This window comes from Rutidosis leptorrhynchoides, chromosome 9 (assembly GCF_046630445.1).
Source record: "Rutidosis leptorrhynchoides isolate AG116_Rl617_1_P2 chromosome 9, CSIRO_AGI_Rlap_v1, whole genome shotgun sequence".
NCBI classification, from domain to species: domain Eukaryota; kingdom Viridiplantae; phylum Streptophyta; class Magnoliopsida; order Asterales; family Asteraceae; genus Rutidosis; species Rutidosis leptorrhynchoides.
This window is the reverse complement of record NC_092341.1, coordinates 281,517,850-281,536,506: the sequence shown is the minus strand read 5'-3', so window position 1 is coordinate 281,536,506 and position 18,657 is coordinate 281,517,850. Positions and strand designations below refer to the sequence as shown.

Here is an 18,657-nt window from a genome sequence, read left to right as displayed (position 1 = left end):
ATCGGCATAGCTCTTTTGGCGACTACGGTCCGCCTTGAGCCTTTCTTGGATTTGAACGATCATAACGGTTATCTCATGAATGAGTCCGGGTCCGGTGGTTTGCATGTCAACTACTTCGGTTCAACAATCTAGAAAATGACAATTGTGGCTATATGAGTTCTCGAAAGGTGTGGCGTTAATACTCGAATGAAAATTATTGTAGTACTAGAATTAGGCTAAAGGCAAATACTTTTCTCAAGTAAATTTGAAGTTGATAACGCAAATTCGTATTACGGTTTTCAAGGTTGAATTGTACATGTGCTTTGTTCGTCGGTTTGTGGGTGATACGCGGTACTCATGTCTAAACGTGGTCCCGAGACTTTTGTAAGGCACTCCTAAATCAAGAAGTGAAACGAGGATCTCGATCCGAAACGAGGTACATTTCCTTAAGATAAATTTGAATAAGTTTGTTAGGACTTGAAAACTTTAGTTAGAACAAGTTTCCTTTTCTCAAGAATTTCGCACCGCGGAAGATTTATCGGTTTTCGAAAACGTTTGTTAGGACTATTCACCCTCGTGGGGAATACTAGTATAACGTGAAGAGTCTCTCTCTCCATTGAGAGTTTAGAATAATGATTTCCTTAAACGGAAGTACGAGTGTAATGCGAGAGAAGTTTCCGCCTCGATGTGAGCATACCAAACAGTTTGTAGTTCGTCGATAAAACTATGCGAAAACGAGATAGTATACACTTATAACATACGTCTGATGTTGAAAGAATTTGCCATTCATTCGGAAGCATAACTATGGTTCGACAATAATCGAAGATGTGTCCCGGGTATGGTTGTTATTAGTATTCTCGGAGTTTTCGGATGTTCAAACAAGAAAAATGAAGTCATGTACATGGCACATGGTGGTGATTAGGTTGATCGAGTCCAATCACCATCACGTGTCACTAGAACTTTGGTGTGAATTACCGTAATATAACCACGTTGATCGAGTGTCGTTATATTACGCTAACTCATACCTCCATTCCCACATCACTCCATAGATTCGAGTTCGTGTAACCGTGAAGATCTAAAATGAACAAAATGCAACGGCATCTCTAACGTGACTCGTATTGAATCGAAAGAATTTGTGCAACTCTAAAGAAGCGTTCCCCGAGGGAAGTGTATAAATGATTGTTCACGTCAATGCGGTTCAAGTCAAACAATAATGTCTTTAGGCGCGAAAAGAGCAACGGATCATGATAACGAGTAGTACGCAATCGTAGTGATAAGTAGTGACGACGATACTCACCTAGAGTAGTGATGGCAGTAACAAGAAGTGGTAGATAGTAAGGTACACCGGTGTGACACCGATAGTAAGTTGAAACGGTGGCGAATAACAATCTGGGAGACAGAGTTCCCGAACAAGTGTGACTAATGAAGTCGTCGTCATCCTTACGGGTATGAATCCTGAATTTACGCGTGTTACCAGAAAGTTGCAGAATACGAGTTCGTATGATGAAAACTTGGTACCATTAAGAAGTTTGCCTAAGAATGATTCAAGTATAATGCACAAGTAGTCAAGTAAGTGCTATCTATAGCAAATGTATGTCAGAATGCAATGGCTAACTATCCGGTTGTAGTCTAGATTCACTAATGCGTCCTAACGACTCTGTCAGACACACTAATGCACATCCTAGATCCCTACAACCAACGCTCTGATACCATCTGTAGCGACCCGACAAAATCGTCATTGACGACGCCGCTAACTTAGGTCCCGTTACGTGGTCGTAGTCCCTATATGAGACTCATTTGACCAAAATTATGTCGCATTCATTTGAAATGTACAAAACTTACAAAGTTTAGTTTACCAAACGGTTCGACAACAAGTTTAAGTTTACAAAAGTTGTAAAGTATAAATGAAATAACTTGCGACATAATATAAGTTGAAAGTCACGGTTTGCTATAAATAGCGTAAGTATGTAAATAGCATGTTTGAATCCAAAGGTGCTATCACTAGCGTATGCATGTATGTATGCTTGACCCCAAGCAAGAAATCAGAGTGTATGCATGTATGCTCGACTCCAAGCAAGTATGAGTGTACGCAGAAGCATGTATCAAATAGCCAAGTATGAACCTGAGAAACATATAGAAAACTGTCAACGAAAAACGTTGGTGAAATCATAGGTGTTTGTAAACGTTGTTTTTGAACCACAAGATTTTGTATTTCCATAACGTTGATTATCTAAATCGTTTGCATTCCAAAAGTATTGTTCGCGAGCACTCAATTATCAAGACTTAACGTTTCCTTCCATAGAACCCCATCACAATAGTGTTAGAACATACACTGTTTCTCAAAAATATATTTCATCCGTAGACGGTAGCGAACCGTCCGTAATGAGGGTTTGTCAAACCCGTATGGCCACACAATATAAGTTCTCGCTTACACCCTGAAAGTGTAACTAATGATAATCGAATTGAGGATTTTTGTTCTAACTCGCTGTGGAATGTTTGTTTCCTTGTACTTGTGTTCAAAGTATAAAAGTATGCAGTATAAAACTGTATATGTTTCTCATCCCATAATTTAAAAGTATAAAAGTTGTTGAAAGATGGGACTATGATCTCACCTCGAGTGCACGAGTATAAATGTACTTCACAAAGTAAACGTGTGCATGAATGTTGCTTAGCCTTGACCTAAACAAGTAAGTTGTATCAATTAACCGGTTACGACACAAGGTCGGGCGAAATGTGTTCAATTAGTCCTATGGCTCATTACGACTCGATTATATAGCATGTGAATCACGTTGTCAAGTTTCATGCAAGAATCAAGTATAAAATAAGATTAGAACGATTGTATAAGTGTTTTGTTAAGTTTGACTAAAAGTCAAACTTGGTCAAAGTCAATGAAAAAGTCAACATGTTCGGGTCGGGTCCCGAACTATTTTTCTGAGGTTTTTAATCATATATGAGCATGTTAGAACAAGTTTCATGTGAATCGGAGGTCCGTAGTATGCCAAACATTTTTCGTATTTTGGACATGGAGGTCAGAACCTGACCACGGCATATGCCGCGCCGCGGCCAGAGGTGTTGCGCCGCAACATTAGGCGTGGCCTGGTACCTGGTCAGTTTCAAATGTTCAAGTCTTGGTCAAAACTTCAAACAACCATAAAACGCAAACCGTAAACAACTAGAAGGCGTATCTTATACCGTTGGAAAGCTCTTTTGACAAGGAACACAACTAAACATGTATCATCAATCAAAAACATCATTTTCAACAACCAATTTCTCGTCAAGTGATCAATAAAAGTCTACTTTCAAATTTTCAAGTTCATCAAATGCATTTTGAGTTTCGGGAATCCAATTCTCACATGTGATATGCCGTTTTGAAGGTAATGAGGCATACATTACAACTAAACACTAACAATTAACATTCCATGGCATTCAAGCATCCAAAAATTCATGTCAAGAACCATCAAACCCTAGTCAAACATCTCAAAATCAATAATCATGCTTTTGAAGTTTTCTTAATCAACCTACGCATCAAAACGAAGCTAGTGATACTAGTAACACAATTAAAACATGAACTTTAACAATCAAACAACATTTAATCTTCCAAAATGCAAGATTAAGCAAACCCATTTCAATTGTTCATACTAGTTACTCAAAACAACAAATCGAGCAAGTAAATCATATATTCATGCTAGACACGAGCCATAGACACTAACTAACACCATTTCAAATCAAAAACACGAATTTAGAGAAAATCTAGAGTTTTAGAAATGTTACCCAAACGAGATGAAATTGGTACCAAAATGTAGAGGATGAAGAGAGGATCACAAAAATGTAATTTGTTTTGATGTTTGCTTCTCCAATCGGATTTAGATGATGAATTTGTGAGTTGGGTGTTTATGGTTCAAAAATAGAAGAGAGAAAGGAGGTAGAAGGAGAAGGGGAAAAATGAATGGATGAGATGGGGAGGTGGTGACTAGTCACCAAACATTTGGCCAAATGCCAAGATTAGTCCCTCAAGTTTGTTGTCGGGTGCGGGAATTAACCAAACGAATATTTTAAAAACTCTCGAGTAAACGAGTGATGTTATAATTAAATAACGGGAAAAATTAAGAACGTTGGTCAACGAAAACTACGAATTTAAATAACGAAAGGTATTATTTAGATAAAAAGATAGTGTTAAAAATAAATTTAACGGAAAAACGCGGGATGTTACACAATACGCGGATGACACAATCTTTTTCGGTGATTAGAGTAGGTCGAACACCCTTAATCTTAGAAATCTCCTTAAATGTTTCGAGCATGCTTCCGGTTTAAAAGTTAACTTTCGAAAAAGTTGTATATACGGTGTGGGGGTTAGTTTCGAAGAGGTCGACACTATTGCTAATTATGTGTGTTGCCAAATAGGTAAATTCCCCTTCATGTATCTAGGGCTTCCCATCGGATCAAAAATGTCGAAGCATAAAGATTGGAACCCGTTAATTGACAAATTTAAGGCTAGACTTTCGGGTTGGAAAATGAGAACGATGTCATTTGGAGGAAGAGTTGTTCTTATTAAATCGGTTCTCAATAGTCTCCCGTTGTATTATTTATCGCTCTTTCGCCCTCCACAGCGTGTGTTAAAATTACTTGAGAGTGTGAGAAGAAAATTCTTTTGGGGCGGGTCGGGTGAGAACTCTAAAATTTCGTGGGTTAAATGGGAAAACGTCTCAAACACTTTTGGGAATGGGGGCTTAATATTGGGTCTTTAAAAAGTAAAAATCTTTCTTTATTGGGGAAGTGGTGGTGGAGGTTCAAAACCGAAACCAATTCACTTTAGGTAAAAATAATTCGGAGCATTTATGGATTTTGTGGTGGCTTAATGTTGGAAAGTGAGAATTCTCGCTCTTCACCATTAGGTGTTTGGAGAAATATTATTTTGCAAGTTCATTGATGGAAGAATTGCAAGTGCCTCTAAAAAACTCATTCATCAAATCAATAGGTGATGGCGGTGATACTCTGTTTTGGCATGAACTTTGGATAGGGAATGATAAGCTTGTAATGTGTTCCAGCGTCTGTTTCGTCTTGAAGAAAGTCCAAATGCAACAATCAAAGATAGAGTTGGAAAGAGTGATAACGGCTTAACTACAACATGGAATTGGTCCCGTAGTCCTACCGGAAGAACCACTGGTGAACTTGATAGTTTAATCAGCCTGCTATCCTCCTTCTCGTTTGAGCAAAGCAAAAAAGATGTCTGGAAGTGGGGCATGTCGTCTAACGGCCTGTTTACTGTCAAGAAGTGCTCGTCAATTCTGGATGAACATATTCTCGGCTCAGTCTCTTCGCAACATGGTACACTTCGCAATCCCCTTGTTCCTAAAAAAATTGAAATTTTCGTGTGGCAGGCGTTAAAAAATAGATTTCCCGCAAGACTTGAATTGGATAAAAGGGGTATGGATCTACATAGTGTGAGATGCCCATTGTGTGATGATGCTCTTGAGTCGGTTGAGAACTCCCCCATCCTTTATAAACACGCTCGCAAAATTTGGGAGCGGGTTTATAAGTGGTGGGGGGTAGGAAACTTATCGTGTGCGTCGTTATCAATCTTACTTGATGATTCGTCAACTCTTGCATCTTCGGATTATGGCAAAGTAATATGGCAAGCTTTAAAGTGGATATGTACTTATCTTATTTGGAAAAATCGGAATAATAAAGTCTTCCGAGATAAAAATTGGAACCCCCCGGTGGCACTAAATGAGATACAAGTGATGATGTTCGAGTGGATCTCAGCTAGGAGTAAAAAGAAAAAGTTCGAGTGGCTCTCTTGGCTTTCAAATCCTAATGTCTACCTTAATGTTTCGTGATTAATCTTCGTTTTAGTTTAGCGGTTGTTCTCTTTACAACCTCTTATAGTGTATAGTTGTTGCGTTTAATTCTCGGGGTTGTGTGTATTTTAGGTGTCGGGTCTATTTTGGACACCTCCTATTGTACGTTTTGTGTTTTTGTGCAATAAAATTATACTTGCCTTTCAAAAAAAAACAAATAAGGAGTATGATTTACATTTACATTATTAATAAAGATTGCGGCTTCATTTAGTTAGACTGACTTTAGCACAATGTTATATTCACGATATTGTCACCATCACGTCATCATCGCACCACAGACGGCGTGATGAGTGGAAAATTCCCCTAACGCGATGGCTACTTCACAGGGTGAAATGGAGCGCGAATGTGTACGTAGCTAATTTCTGCCCGATCCCAATTCAAACGTTGGAGGGCAACGAATATAATTTATTGATTTTATTTTTAAATTTAATTAATAAATATAATATATTCAAAATTATAGATTGTTTACCTATAAATAATACATTTTAACAAACATTATACACACACATTTCATACATTTCTCATCATTCTATCTACAATTCATCATTCTCTCTACAATTTCTCTAACATTTTATTCTATTTTTTTACCTACTTTAACTCCATGGCTCCGAATCGAGTTTCGTTTTACGTACATTATGGGGGTAAACCAAGGGTTGACTGGAAGTCATACGTTGGCGGTGTAAAAATAGAATTTAACGACTTCAAAATTAGTGACTTTGAGCTATCAAAGTTGAAGGAATTGCTCGAAAAAGAAATATGGTTCGTATTTTCGGATATTGTGTATTTAGATGAAGAGAAGATGGAATTGTTGCACCTATTTTATAAAGACGTATCCGAAAAGCAAAAAAAAAAGAAAAATAAAAAAGAATACAATACAAAGAATATAATAGCCGAATTTAGTTGTATCTTTTAATTTTAGGCTGGTGGAAAACTATTATGGTCCCTTCCGACTCCGGAAGTAGCCCCGAATCAAGAGCGTCGATGTAATTTTCTATTTTTTAAGACTTTCAATAAAGTAGTAATTGTATTTGGTCTCTCAATTCTTGTAATTTTGTATGTTTTTGGACTTTTAATAAATTGTAATCGTTTTATTAATTTTAATTTTAGTGTTTATTAATTTAAATATTTATATATGTGTTTACTATCATATAAAAATTGAAACTAACAATATTATTAACCCTTTCTCTAAAAGAGAAAGGGATTATAAATAATTAACTTCTTATCTTTTACAAAGTGACTACAAACCTTTTTATTTTTAAAAAGTAACGACAAAATTTCATTATTATTAATAATAAACACTTAACCTTTTAACTTTTATAAGTTATAAATAATAATTAACTTTTTACCTTCTACAAATTGATCACAAAATTTTTAATTTTTAAAAAGTAACCACAAACGTTATTATTATTAACAACGAACACTTAACCTTTTAATTTTAAGAAGTTATAAATAATTAATTTTTTACCTTTTACAAAACAAACTTTAAATTTTTTATTTTAACTACAACTTAACAAGATAAACAAATTTCACATTCCACATTCCATTCCACATTTATCTAAAAGATAAACCTTATGAATAGTTCCATGTTTCGCGCATTAAACGCTTGTACTCTCCGTTTTATACGTTACCCACACAAGTGCCATTCACTAAAAAAGTTCTCACACCTTTTCAATATTTCAAGGCCTACACCGTAATTTGTTTTTGTCAAAAATTAAAATCATAAGGGTCCACCGTAAAAGTTCAAGGGGTCAAACGGTAACTTCACTATATTTCATAAAAATACTACTCCCACGTAAATCTGCGACGGGCTATATATTTTCACTAGACTCGAGTTACGTTACACCGACATCATCGTTAAACCAGAAATAATCTCTAACAACCCGTCCTAATCCATCTGGACGAATACATTACAATTGGTTACATCGCGAGGTACTTGACCTCTATATGATACATTTTACAAACACTACATTCGTTTTTAAAAGACAAACTTTCATTTCATTGAAAGTTGACGGCATGCATACCATTGCATAATATATCCAACTATAATTGACTTAATAATAATCTTGATGAACTCAACGACTCGAATGCAACGTCTTTTGAAATATGTCATGAATGACTCCAAGTAATGCCTCTAAAATGAGCAAATGCACAGCGGAAGATTTCTTTCATACCTGAGAATAAACATACTTTCAAGTGTCAACCAAAAGGTTGGTGAGTTCATTAGTTTATCATAAACAATCATTTTCATCATTTTAATAGACCACAAGTTTTTCCTTTCCATTTCTCATAAATATACGTCCCATGCATAGAGACAAAAATCATTCATATGGATTGAACACCTGGTAACCGACCTTAACAAGATGCATATAGAATATCCCCATCATTCCAGGACTCCCTTCGGACATGATAAATTCGAAGTACTAAAGCATCCGGTACTTTGGATGGGGTTTGTTGGGCCCAATAGATCTATCTTTAGGATTCGTGTCAATTAGGGTATCTGTTCCCTAATTCTTAGATTACCAGACTAAAAAGGGGCATATTTGGTTTAATAATCCAGCCATAGAATGTAGTTTTAAGTACTTGTGTCTATTTCGTCAAACATTTATAAAGCAGCGCATGTATTCTCAGTCCCAAAAATATATATTGCAAAAGCATTTAAAAAGGGAGCAAATGAAACTCACTATACTGTATTTTGTAGTAAAAATACATATGACGACATTGAATAATGCAGGGTTGGCCTTGGATTCACGAACCTATATCATTTGTATGTATATTAAAACATATAATGAAAATCACATAATTTTATTTATTAATATATATATATATATATATATATATATATATATATATATATATATATATATATATATATAGTTATATAGGATTTATTTTAAATTCCATTTAAAAACATATACTCATATTATATCTTAAATTATATGTTATATATATTTATTTTGTATATATATATTTTAAAATGATTAATATCTATTCATTTAGTTATATTAATATATATATCCATATATATTTATGTATGTATATATACGTTATTATTATTATGTTTGAAAATCAATAGTTTGTTACCTGTAATTATTTATCTAGCTAATGTTAATATATTTATTAATATAGTTATAGTATATGTACTAAATACATTTTATATATAAAATTATTTATTTGTTAAAAATGATAGTTTTTAACATTAATGAGTTACTAATAATAATAACTTTATTAATAATGATAATATTAATAATAGTAATGATATTATTAATAATGATAATAATAATACTATAATTTATAAAATGATACTAATTAAAGAAAATAATAATAAACTTTATTGTTTTCATATTAATGATAATAATAGTAATCCTAAACATGTTAATAATAATAATACATATATTACTAATGAGATTCATAATAATAGTTATAATTCTTGTAATAATAACACTAATTAATAATGATAATCATAATAATAACAATTATGATAATAATATTAATATTTAATGATAAAACTAGTAATGATAACGATAATAATATTTGTGATAACAATAATTATATGATTAATTTTAGTGTATAATAATAATAATAATTACTACTAATAGCAATAATATTAACTATAATAATAATAATAATAATAATAATAATAATAATAATAATAATAATAATAATAATAATAACAATAAGATTAATAATAATAATGATAAAACAAAGATAGAGTTACTACCTCAAACAGACTTTTAAAAAAAATATGCCATTGACCAGTCTCGAACACTCGACCAACTCGCTTAACCCGAACACATCAAACCAACTGAGCCAGCATACTTTTCTGTTATAGCATGATTTCATTTTCTTTTAACCCCTATATCGTATTCATCTTCTTCATTCTAATTCTTACATCGACAGGAACCAATTTGCAAACATATAAACGATTTTAAAATTTGATTTAAGCCTATTAACTGAGACATAAATGACCCTCTGTGATTTCCAAATTAATAACAATCAAAAGAAAAAAAATTAAACGAAATCAGAAATTGCTGTACGTGAAAAAAAATAATAATGAAGAACTCATTATGTGATTTTAAAATCAAGAACATTTTAGACTACAATTTCTGAATGAAAACGGTTCAAAATAGTTGTTAGAATCGTTAATTTAAATTGAAATATCAAAATCGATTCGAATTTCTTGATGATCCAACAGTTTGACTTTTTGAAAGATAAACTTTGACTTGGAAATTCACAATCGATAAAAGGAATTGGATCTTGAGACTTTACAGATAGTTTGAGTAAGAGATTTAAAGCACAACTGTATTTATAAATTTAAAAAATTAGTTTGAAATTAAACCAATGTGATTTTTGGTCAAAACAGAGAACGACTCTTTCTTTTATCTGTTTTCTTTTTCCTTTTCTTCAGTAATTGCAGCAGGTCATATAATGTACTAATTGTTGATTGATACTGTAATGATAATCGACCTAAATTGTTCTGTATAGACATGATATCGACGTATAACAAATTTGCAGACAAGAATTACATAAATATTCAATCAGAGAATTAATAAAATGAATAAACAGATGGAGATGACAAACGAATCTGTTAGGGGTCTGTTTCATCTTTTTAATCGTTATGTAAAGGGATAAGGATGATAGTGAAGTGTAACAAACTATTTCCCATTTATTTGATTAAAGATTCGTAATTTTTTTTTATAATTAATAAGTATATATATTTATATATATATTAATAATGTCAATAATACTAATAATAATTATATTATTGTTAAAAATATTAATAATAATAATAAGCGTAATAATAATAACAATATGATTATATTAATAATAACAATAATAATGATTTTATTTAGTTTATTAATAATTATTAATAATGGAAATAATAATAATAATAATAATAATAATAATAATAATAATAATAATAATAATAATAATAATAATAATAATATTAGTGACACTAATATTAACACTAATTATAATAACATTAATATTAGTAAGTTATATGTTTCAATTTCTATAGCTATATATTATATATTATAATAATATTAATAACACAGATATTAATAATACTAATGAAAGTAATAATGATAATATTGATATAACACTATATTTAATCATATAGTTAAATTTAATATGTGTAATATTACATATTATTAGTTACATAATATAATATATATTATTTAATAACACATACTGACTATTTAATTATATATTATAATATGTGTTTGCATATTGGTTATTTATGTAAATATATATTCATTAATAATGTTTTATAGTTATGATATAAAGTTATTTCATAATAGAAATGGATATTATATATTTCAACACATAATATTCATACCTTTTATTTATATACAATATACACATTATAACAATTTGTATAGAGTCATATATATATATATATATATATATATATATATATATATATATATATATATATATATATATATATATATTCTTTTTAATCACATCTTTATTATATTCTATATTATTTTACATATTTAATTCTACTGATCAACTGGTATTTTATTACTTCACATTATTATATATATAAATTCATATATTTTTATTTTTATGTATATACACACACATACACACACACACACACATATATATATATATATATGTATATATATATATGTATATATATATATGTATATATATATATATATATATATATGTATATATATATATATATATATATATATTTACAAACAATGTTCGTGAATCGTCGAGAATAGTCAAAGGGTAATTACATTAATGTAAACACTTCACAACTTTTGAGATTCCACATTGCAAACTTTGCTCATCGTGTCGAAATCATATAGAGATTAGGTTTAAATTTGATCAAAAATTTTCGGGTCGTCACAGTACCTACCCGTTAAAGACATTTCGTCCCGAAATTTGATTGGGATGGTCATGACTGACAGTAAGTATGTTTTCATGACTCATACGAGTTGGAATCTAGAGTTTTATCATCAGTTATTAATATGGATAAAACAATTCATTTGTGTGAGGAGTACGAGTAATGCTATCACGAAAAAGTGAAATGAGTAAATGCAGATTCGACTTAACCTGTGACGTAGTCACGGTTGATTTTCGGAATTCAAGAGATTTAAAGAAATCTTTGAAATCTATAAAAGATTTTATTTTTCGGTAATTAAGTAAGTAGGATCTTCTTTGGTTAAATGCGATAATCTGTTTTGATTGCTCTGTCGGACATTTTACTATAAATCCACCCTCTTCATTTTCTTTATATTTTTAAGTTCCATCCTTTTGTTTTCTCTTCTGGACTTTTAAGTACAGCAAGTAATGGTCCAGAACTTGTAGGTATGTAGTTTCGAATGAACATGACTAATGTTCTAAGAGAGAAATTGTAAGAGCACGATCTTGATTGGTTAAATTACCAGAATTCAAGAGAAAGATAGGACTATCAAGAAAATATGTTCTTGATGTGTTTATTGATTAGATAGAATGTAAGAGTCGTGTAACATGGCACATGATGACGTTATGGTCTGTGAATCATCACGTTTCATTAAAAACTCAGCATAACTTACTGTAATATAATCACGTTGATCAAGTGTCATTATATTATACTAATTCATGCTTCAGTTCCCAACACTACTTAAAAAAAACATTCATACTTTAAACTCGAAGGTTTCAGAATTTAGAAACTAAAACATTTTCCTTTATAATGTAATACAGACAGCGCGAAGAGATAATGATTTTAGATAAGAATAGTTATGAATATATCTTCAAAAATATCAAGGATATTTATAATGAAAGATACGATGATATCTCAGAATTTTAGAATCAAATTGTGATGAAGAAATTCATTCACGATGATTTAGAGCGATTAAAGAGCAAGGTATTCGCTAAAGATTTCATCAGAAACAGAATCATCTGAATTCTTTATGTACAAGTTTAGTCCTTGTGATTTGTTCAGAGTCTCCTTCAGGGTTTGCTCAATTCATTTTTCAGTATCATAATCTTTGAGCTTTTTCAACACTCCATTCTTTGTTATTAAACTTTCGACTGTTAAGGTCGTTTACAGTTTTTGCTGCTTCATTCAGCTTTTTTTTTTAAACTTCAAAATATTGATTCGTAGACTGTGTACTTTTCAGAATTTTAGAACGGAAGATCATAATTCTATAAAATAAATGTTATATATATAACTGTTGATGTAGACATACTGCGAGTTTTCAAAGTACTGATTGCTGATTCCCAGTAATTGGCATGAAAATTCTTGTTACAAGATGCGGATGAGTAAATGATGAGGTTTCGATAAATATAATGATTTTTCGGAAAGTCAAAGATTAGTGAAGTTGTTGGCAAGTTTATTGCGAATGTGATGGGATATAAACGGTTCTCCGATAACGATGACGAAAAGGGCATCATATATATCAAGGTTATAGTAAGGCTAATCCGAATGAAAGTCGAAGTGGATTTATTGGAGCTGTGACAAAATTGGCTAATTTGGAAAGGAATTGCAATGTTATTTTTGGTAATAACAACGCCAAAGGAATCATAACTTCTACTTAGGTTCCAAGAGTTTTCTAGGTGCATGCCCATATGCATAAGTTCTCCCTTTCGTAGATGACACGTTGGATCCTCATCTCGATTGAGGTGTTTTCAGGAATCATGAAAGGTTTGTACGCAGATTGGAATCGTCAAGATACAAATGAGGTTTAAGATGAAATCAAGTGGCAACTTGAAGAATTGTTTAGTTTCATATGTTATAATCAATATTTTAATTCATTTTAAATCGTCCAATATTGGTAGTCCATAGTTAGCAGCCCACAGTTAACAGTCCAATAATTCATATATAGTTTAATATATAATATTCGAATTAATTAATACGTATCGTGACCCGTGTACATGTCTCAGACTCGATCACAACTCAAAGTATATATATTATTATAGAATCAACCTCAACCCTGTATAGCGAACTCGATCATTACAACATATAGAGTGTCTATGGTTATTCCAAATAATATATATAGATGTGTCGATATGATATGTCAAAACCTTGTATACGTGTCCCGATATTTAAAGTGCGTAAAAATAAATAACAGAAATTAAATGCGATAAATAAAGTGCGTAAAGTAAATAACAGAAATTAAATGACGATAAATAAAATTGTGAGAATGTAAATTGCGATAATTAAATTGCGATAAATAAAATATAATCAGTTAGCTAGGAATAGTTAGCTAGGAACAGTTAGCGTGGATTCTTAACAAAATTTCTCATAGTTAATTTGTTTATTTCTAACAAATTTTATTTTGTCTAATGTTTTCTTCATTATGCCACTTGTTGGATTTTGATAAATCAAAATCCAAATATGAAATTGGATGAAAATGGTTATTCTGTGGTGAATGGATTTGTATATCAGTGGATGTAAGTAGGATAGTAAACGAATGTTGAATCAGCTTCGAAGAATGTACAGTGTAACTTATTAATGTGAAATCTGAATATTCCTTGGGTATTACCTACCCGTTAAAATATTTTCACCATTAACAGTTTGTACAAAAGAATTTTTAATTACAATCTTTATGAAAATATACTTACATATATATTTTCGTCAGATGTAATCATAGATTTAATGAGTTAATATAGTATTAATCTCATTTGATTCACTGTTAGATCTAGAATACATAATCTTTAAAACATTAGAGATTACATAATCATCATGAAGAACAAAGGTAATTGACATAAAACGATACGTAGAACGATGATTATATTCGAGGTACAGAATGTGATGTTGAGGCATGGATTGTTGATTGTACTGGTGCTGTTGCTGATGGTATTGTTAGTGCTGATGATGTTGCTGAAGCTGGTAAATTTTGCTCCATATTCTCCAAATTGATTACTCGAGCGCGAAGTTCATTGACTTCTTCTATTATTTCGGGATGATTGTTGGTCGGAAAGAGCGGATGAATAAGGTTTAGAATTTTAGATAGAATATAATCGTGGCGAGATATTCGGGAAATGAGGGTGAAAATGGTATTTCGGACTAGTTCACTGGTAAGTGCTTCGGGTTCTTCGTCAAGAGGGCAATTTGGTTGGTGGAAAGGATCGCCTTCTTCACGTCTCCATTGATTAAGTCGACTACGAACCCATCTCCAATTCATCCAGAATAGATGATGGCTAACTGATAGATTCATTCCAGTGACACTGCTTTCGAAGCTCGAGTGGAAATCCATATCGGAATAGCTGTCGGAATAACTATCGGAATAGCTATCGAATTCTGAGGGACTCGAACTGGTTGAGAGATTCATCTCGTACGATCAGATGAAGTATTTTCAATAAGAAATAGATTATAGGATGTAGATTAGTAGCCTGCAATACATAATTTACATATATATATAATACTAAAATCCCATAAGTTACAGAGGAATCTACGGAAGCTGTCAGGCAAAGTCTACAGTAGCAGATACGCTAAGATATGAATTTTGTCTATACACTATTCATGCAGTCAATGCAGTAAAATGTGTCTAGACTAAGAATGATAAGCAGGTAATTTCCGACAAGAAATGATAAGCAAAACTTTTGACATGCAGACACGGTCAAAGTCCAGACTCACTAATGCATCTAAACAACTATCAGTTAGACATACGAATGCAAGACCTGGTTCGCTAAGACCACCGCTCTGATACCAACTCTAACACAGTTGGGGACAACCACCGTCCCACCCAGTGCCTTCCCAGCTAACCGCCTGGTGACCACTGAGTGTACCTCGGATACTGATTTTAGGGCCTGCCTCTCGGCTACTGCCAACCTTCGTAAGGGATCGCAAGGAGTAAGAGCCAATGCTTCGTCACAGGTAACACTGTGAGAACCTCCTTTACGACTAACCCGCCACACATGGACGGCGTTATACCAGCTCTGATACCAACTCTAACAACCCGTCCTAATCCATCTGGACGAATACATTACAATTGGTTACATCGCGAGGTACTTGACCTCTATATGATACATTTTACAAACACTGCATTCGTTTTTAAAAGACAAACTTTCATTTCATTGAAAGTTGACAGCATGCATACCATTGCATAATATATCCAACTATAATTGACTTAATAATAATCTTGATGAACTCAACGACTCGAATGCAACGTATTTTGAAATATGTCATGAATGACTCCAAGTAATGTCTCTAAAATGAGCAAATGCACAGCGGAAGATTTCTTTCATACCTGAGAATAAACATACTTTCAAGTGTCAACCAAAAGGTTGGTGAGTTCATTAGTTTATCATAAACAATCATTTTTATCATTTTAATAGACCACAAGTTTTTCATTTCCATTTCTCATAAATATACGTCCCATGCATAGAGATAAAAATCATTCATATGGATTGAACACCTGGTAACCAACCTTAACAAGATACATATAGAATATCCCCATCATTCCGGGACTCCCTTCGGACATGATAAATTCAAAGTACTAAAGCATCCGGTACTTTGGATGGGGCTTGTTGGGTCCAATAGATCTATCTTTAGGATTCGCGTCAATTATGGTGTCTGTTCCCTAATTCTTAGATTACCAGACTAAAAAGGGGCATATTCGGTTTAATAATCCAGCCATAGAATGTAGTTTTAAGTACATGTGTCTATTTCGGCAAACATTTATAAAGCAGCGCACGTATTCTCAGTCCCAAAAATATATATTGCAAAAGCATTTAAAAAGGGAGCAAATGAAACTCAATATACTGTATTTTGTAGTAAAAATACATATGACGACATTGAATAATGCAGGGTTGGCCTTGGATTCACGAACCTATATCATTTGTATATATATGAAAACATATAATGGAAATCACATAATTTTATTTATTAATATATTATATATATATATATATATATATATATATATATATATATATATATATATATATATATATATATATATATATATATATATATATATATAGTTATATAGGATTTATTTTAAATTCCATTTAAAAACATATACTCATATTATATCTTAAATTATATGTTATATATATTTATTTTGTATATATATATTTTAAAATGATTAATATCTATTCATTTAGTTATATTAATATATATATATCCATATATATTTATGTATGTATATATACATTATTATTATTATGTTTGAAAATCAATAGTTTGTTACTTGTAATTATTTATCTAGCTAATGTTAATGTATATATTAATATAGTTATAGTATATGTACTAAATACATTTTATATATAAAATTATTTATTTGTTAAAAATGATAGTTTTTAACATTAATGAGTTACTAATAATAATAACTTTATTAATAATGATAATATTAATAATAGTAATGATATTATTAATAATGATAATATAATAATACTATAATTTATAAAATGATACTAATTAAAGAAAATAATAATAAACTTTATTGTTTTCATATTAATGATAATAATAGTAATCCTAAACATGTTAATAATAATAATACATATATTACTAATGAGATTCATAATAATAGTTATAATTCTTGTAATAACGCTAATTAATAATGATAATCATAATAATAACAATTATGATAATAATATTAATATTTAATGATAAAACTAGTAATGATAACGATAATAATATTTGTGATAACAACAATTATATGATTAGTTTTAGTGTATAATAATAATAATAATTACTACTAATAGCAATAATATTAACTATAATAATAATAATAATAATAATAATAATAATAATAATAATAATAATAATAATAATAATAATAATAATAATAATAATAACAATAAGATTAATAATAATAATAATAATAATGATAAAACAAAGATAGAGTTACTACCTCAAACAGACTTTTAAAAAAAATATGCCATTGACCAGTCTCGAACACTCGACCAACTCGCTTAACCCGAACACATCAAACCAACTGAGCCAGCATACTTTTTTGTTATAGCATGATTTCATTTTCTTTTAACCCCTATATCGTATTCATCTTCTTCATTCTAATTCTTACATCGACAGGAACCAATTTGCAAACATATTAAAATTTGATTTAGGCCTATTAACTGAGACATAAACGACCCTCTGTGATTTCCAAATTAATAACAATCAAAAGAAAAAAAATTTAAACGAAATCAGAAATTGCTGTACGTGAAAAAAATAATAATGAAGAACTCATTATGTGAATTTAAAATCAAGAACGTTTTAGACTACAATTTCTGAATGAAAAAGGTTCAAAATAGTTGTTAGAATCTTTATGAATCGTTAATTTAAATTGAAATATCAAAATCGATTCGAATTTTTTGATGATCCAACCGTTTGGCTTTTTGAAAGATAAACTTTGACTTGGAAATTCACAATCGATAAAAGGAATTGGATCTTGAGACTTTATAGATAGTTTGAGTAAGAGATTTAAAGCACAACTGTATTTATAAATTTAAAAAATTCGTTTGAAATCAAACCAATGTGATTTTTGGTCAAAACAGAGAACGACTCTTTCTTTTATCTGTTTTCTTTTTCCTTTTCTTCAGTAATTGCAGCAGGTCATATAATGTACTAATTTTTGATTGATACTGTAACGATAATCGACCTAAATTGTTCTGTATAGACATGATATCGACGTATAACAAATTTGCAGACAAGAAGTACATAAATATTCAATCAGAGAATTAATAAAATGAATAAACAGATAGAGATGACAAACGAATCTGTTAGGGGTCTGTTTCATCTTTTTAATTGTTCTGTAAAGGGATAAGGATGATAGTGAAGTGTAACAAACTAATTCCCATTTATTTGATTAAAGATTCGTAATTTTTTTTATAATTAATAAGTATATATATATATATATATATATATATATAT

At 30.8% G+C, this 18,657-nt stretch overlaps 1 protein-coding gene across 1 annotated transcript; it reads left to right on the top strand.

Annotated features, from left to right (window-relative positions):
* Positions 1 to 4,424: 4,424 nt before the first annotated feature.
* Positions 4,425 to 5,816, top strand: LOC139868811 (uncharacterized). The gene is made up of 2 exons (XM_071857153.1): positions 4,425 to 4,610; positions 5,025 to 5,816. Exons 1-2 carry the CDS (start codon positions 4,425 to 4,427, stop codon positions 5,814 to 5,816), a joined length of 978 nt encoding a protein of 325 aa, XP_071713254.1.
* The last annotated feature ends 12,841 nt before the right edge of the window (positions 5,817 to 18,657 follow it).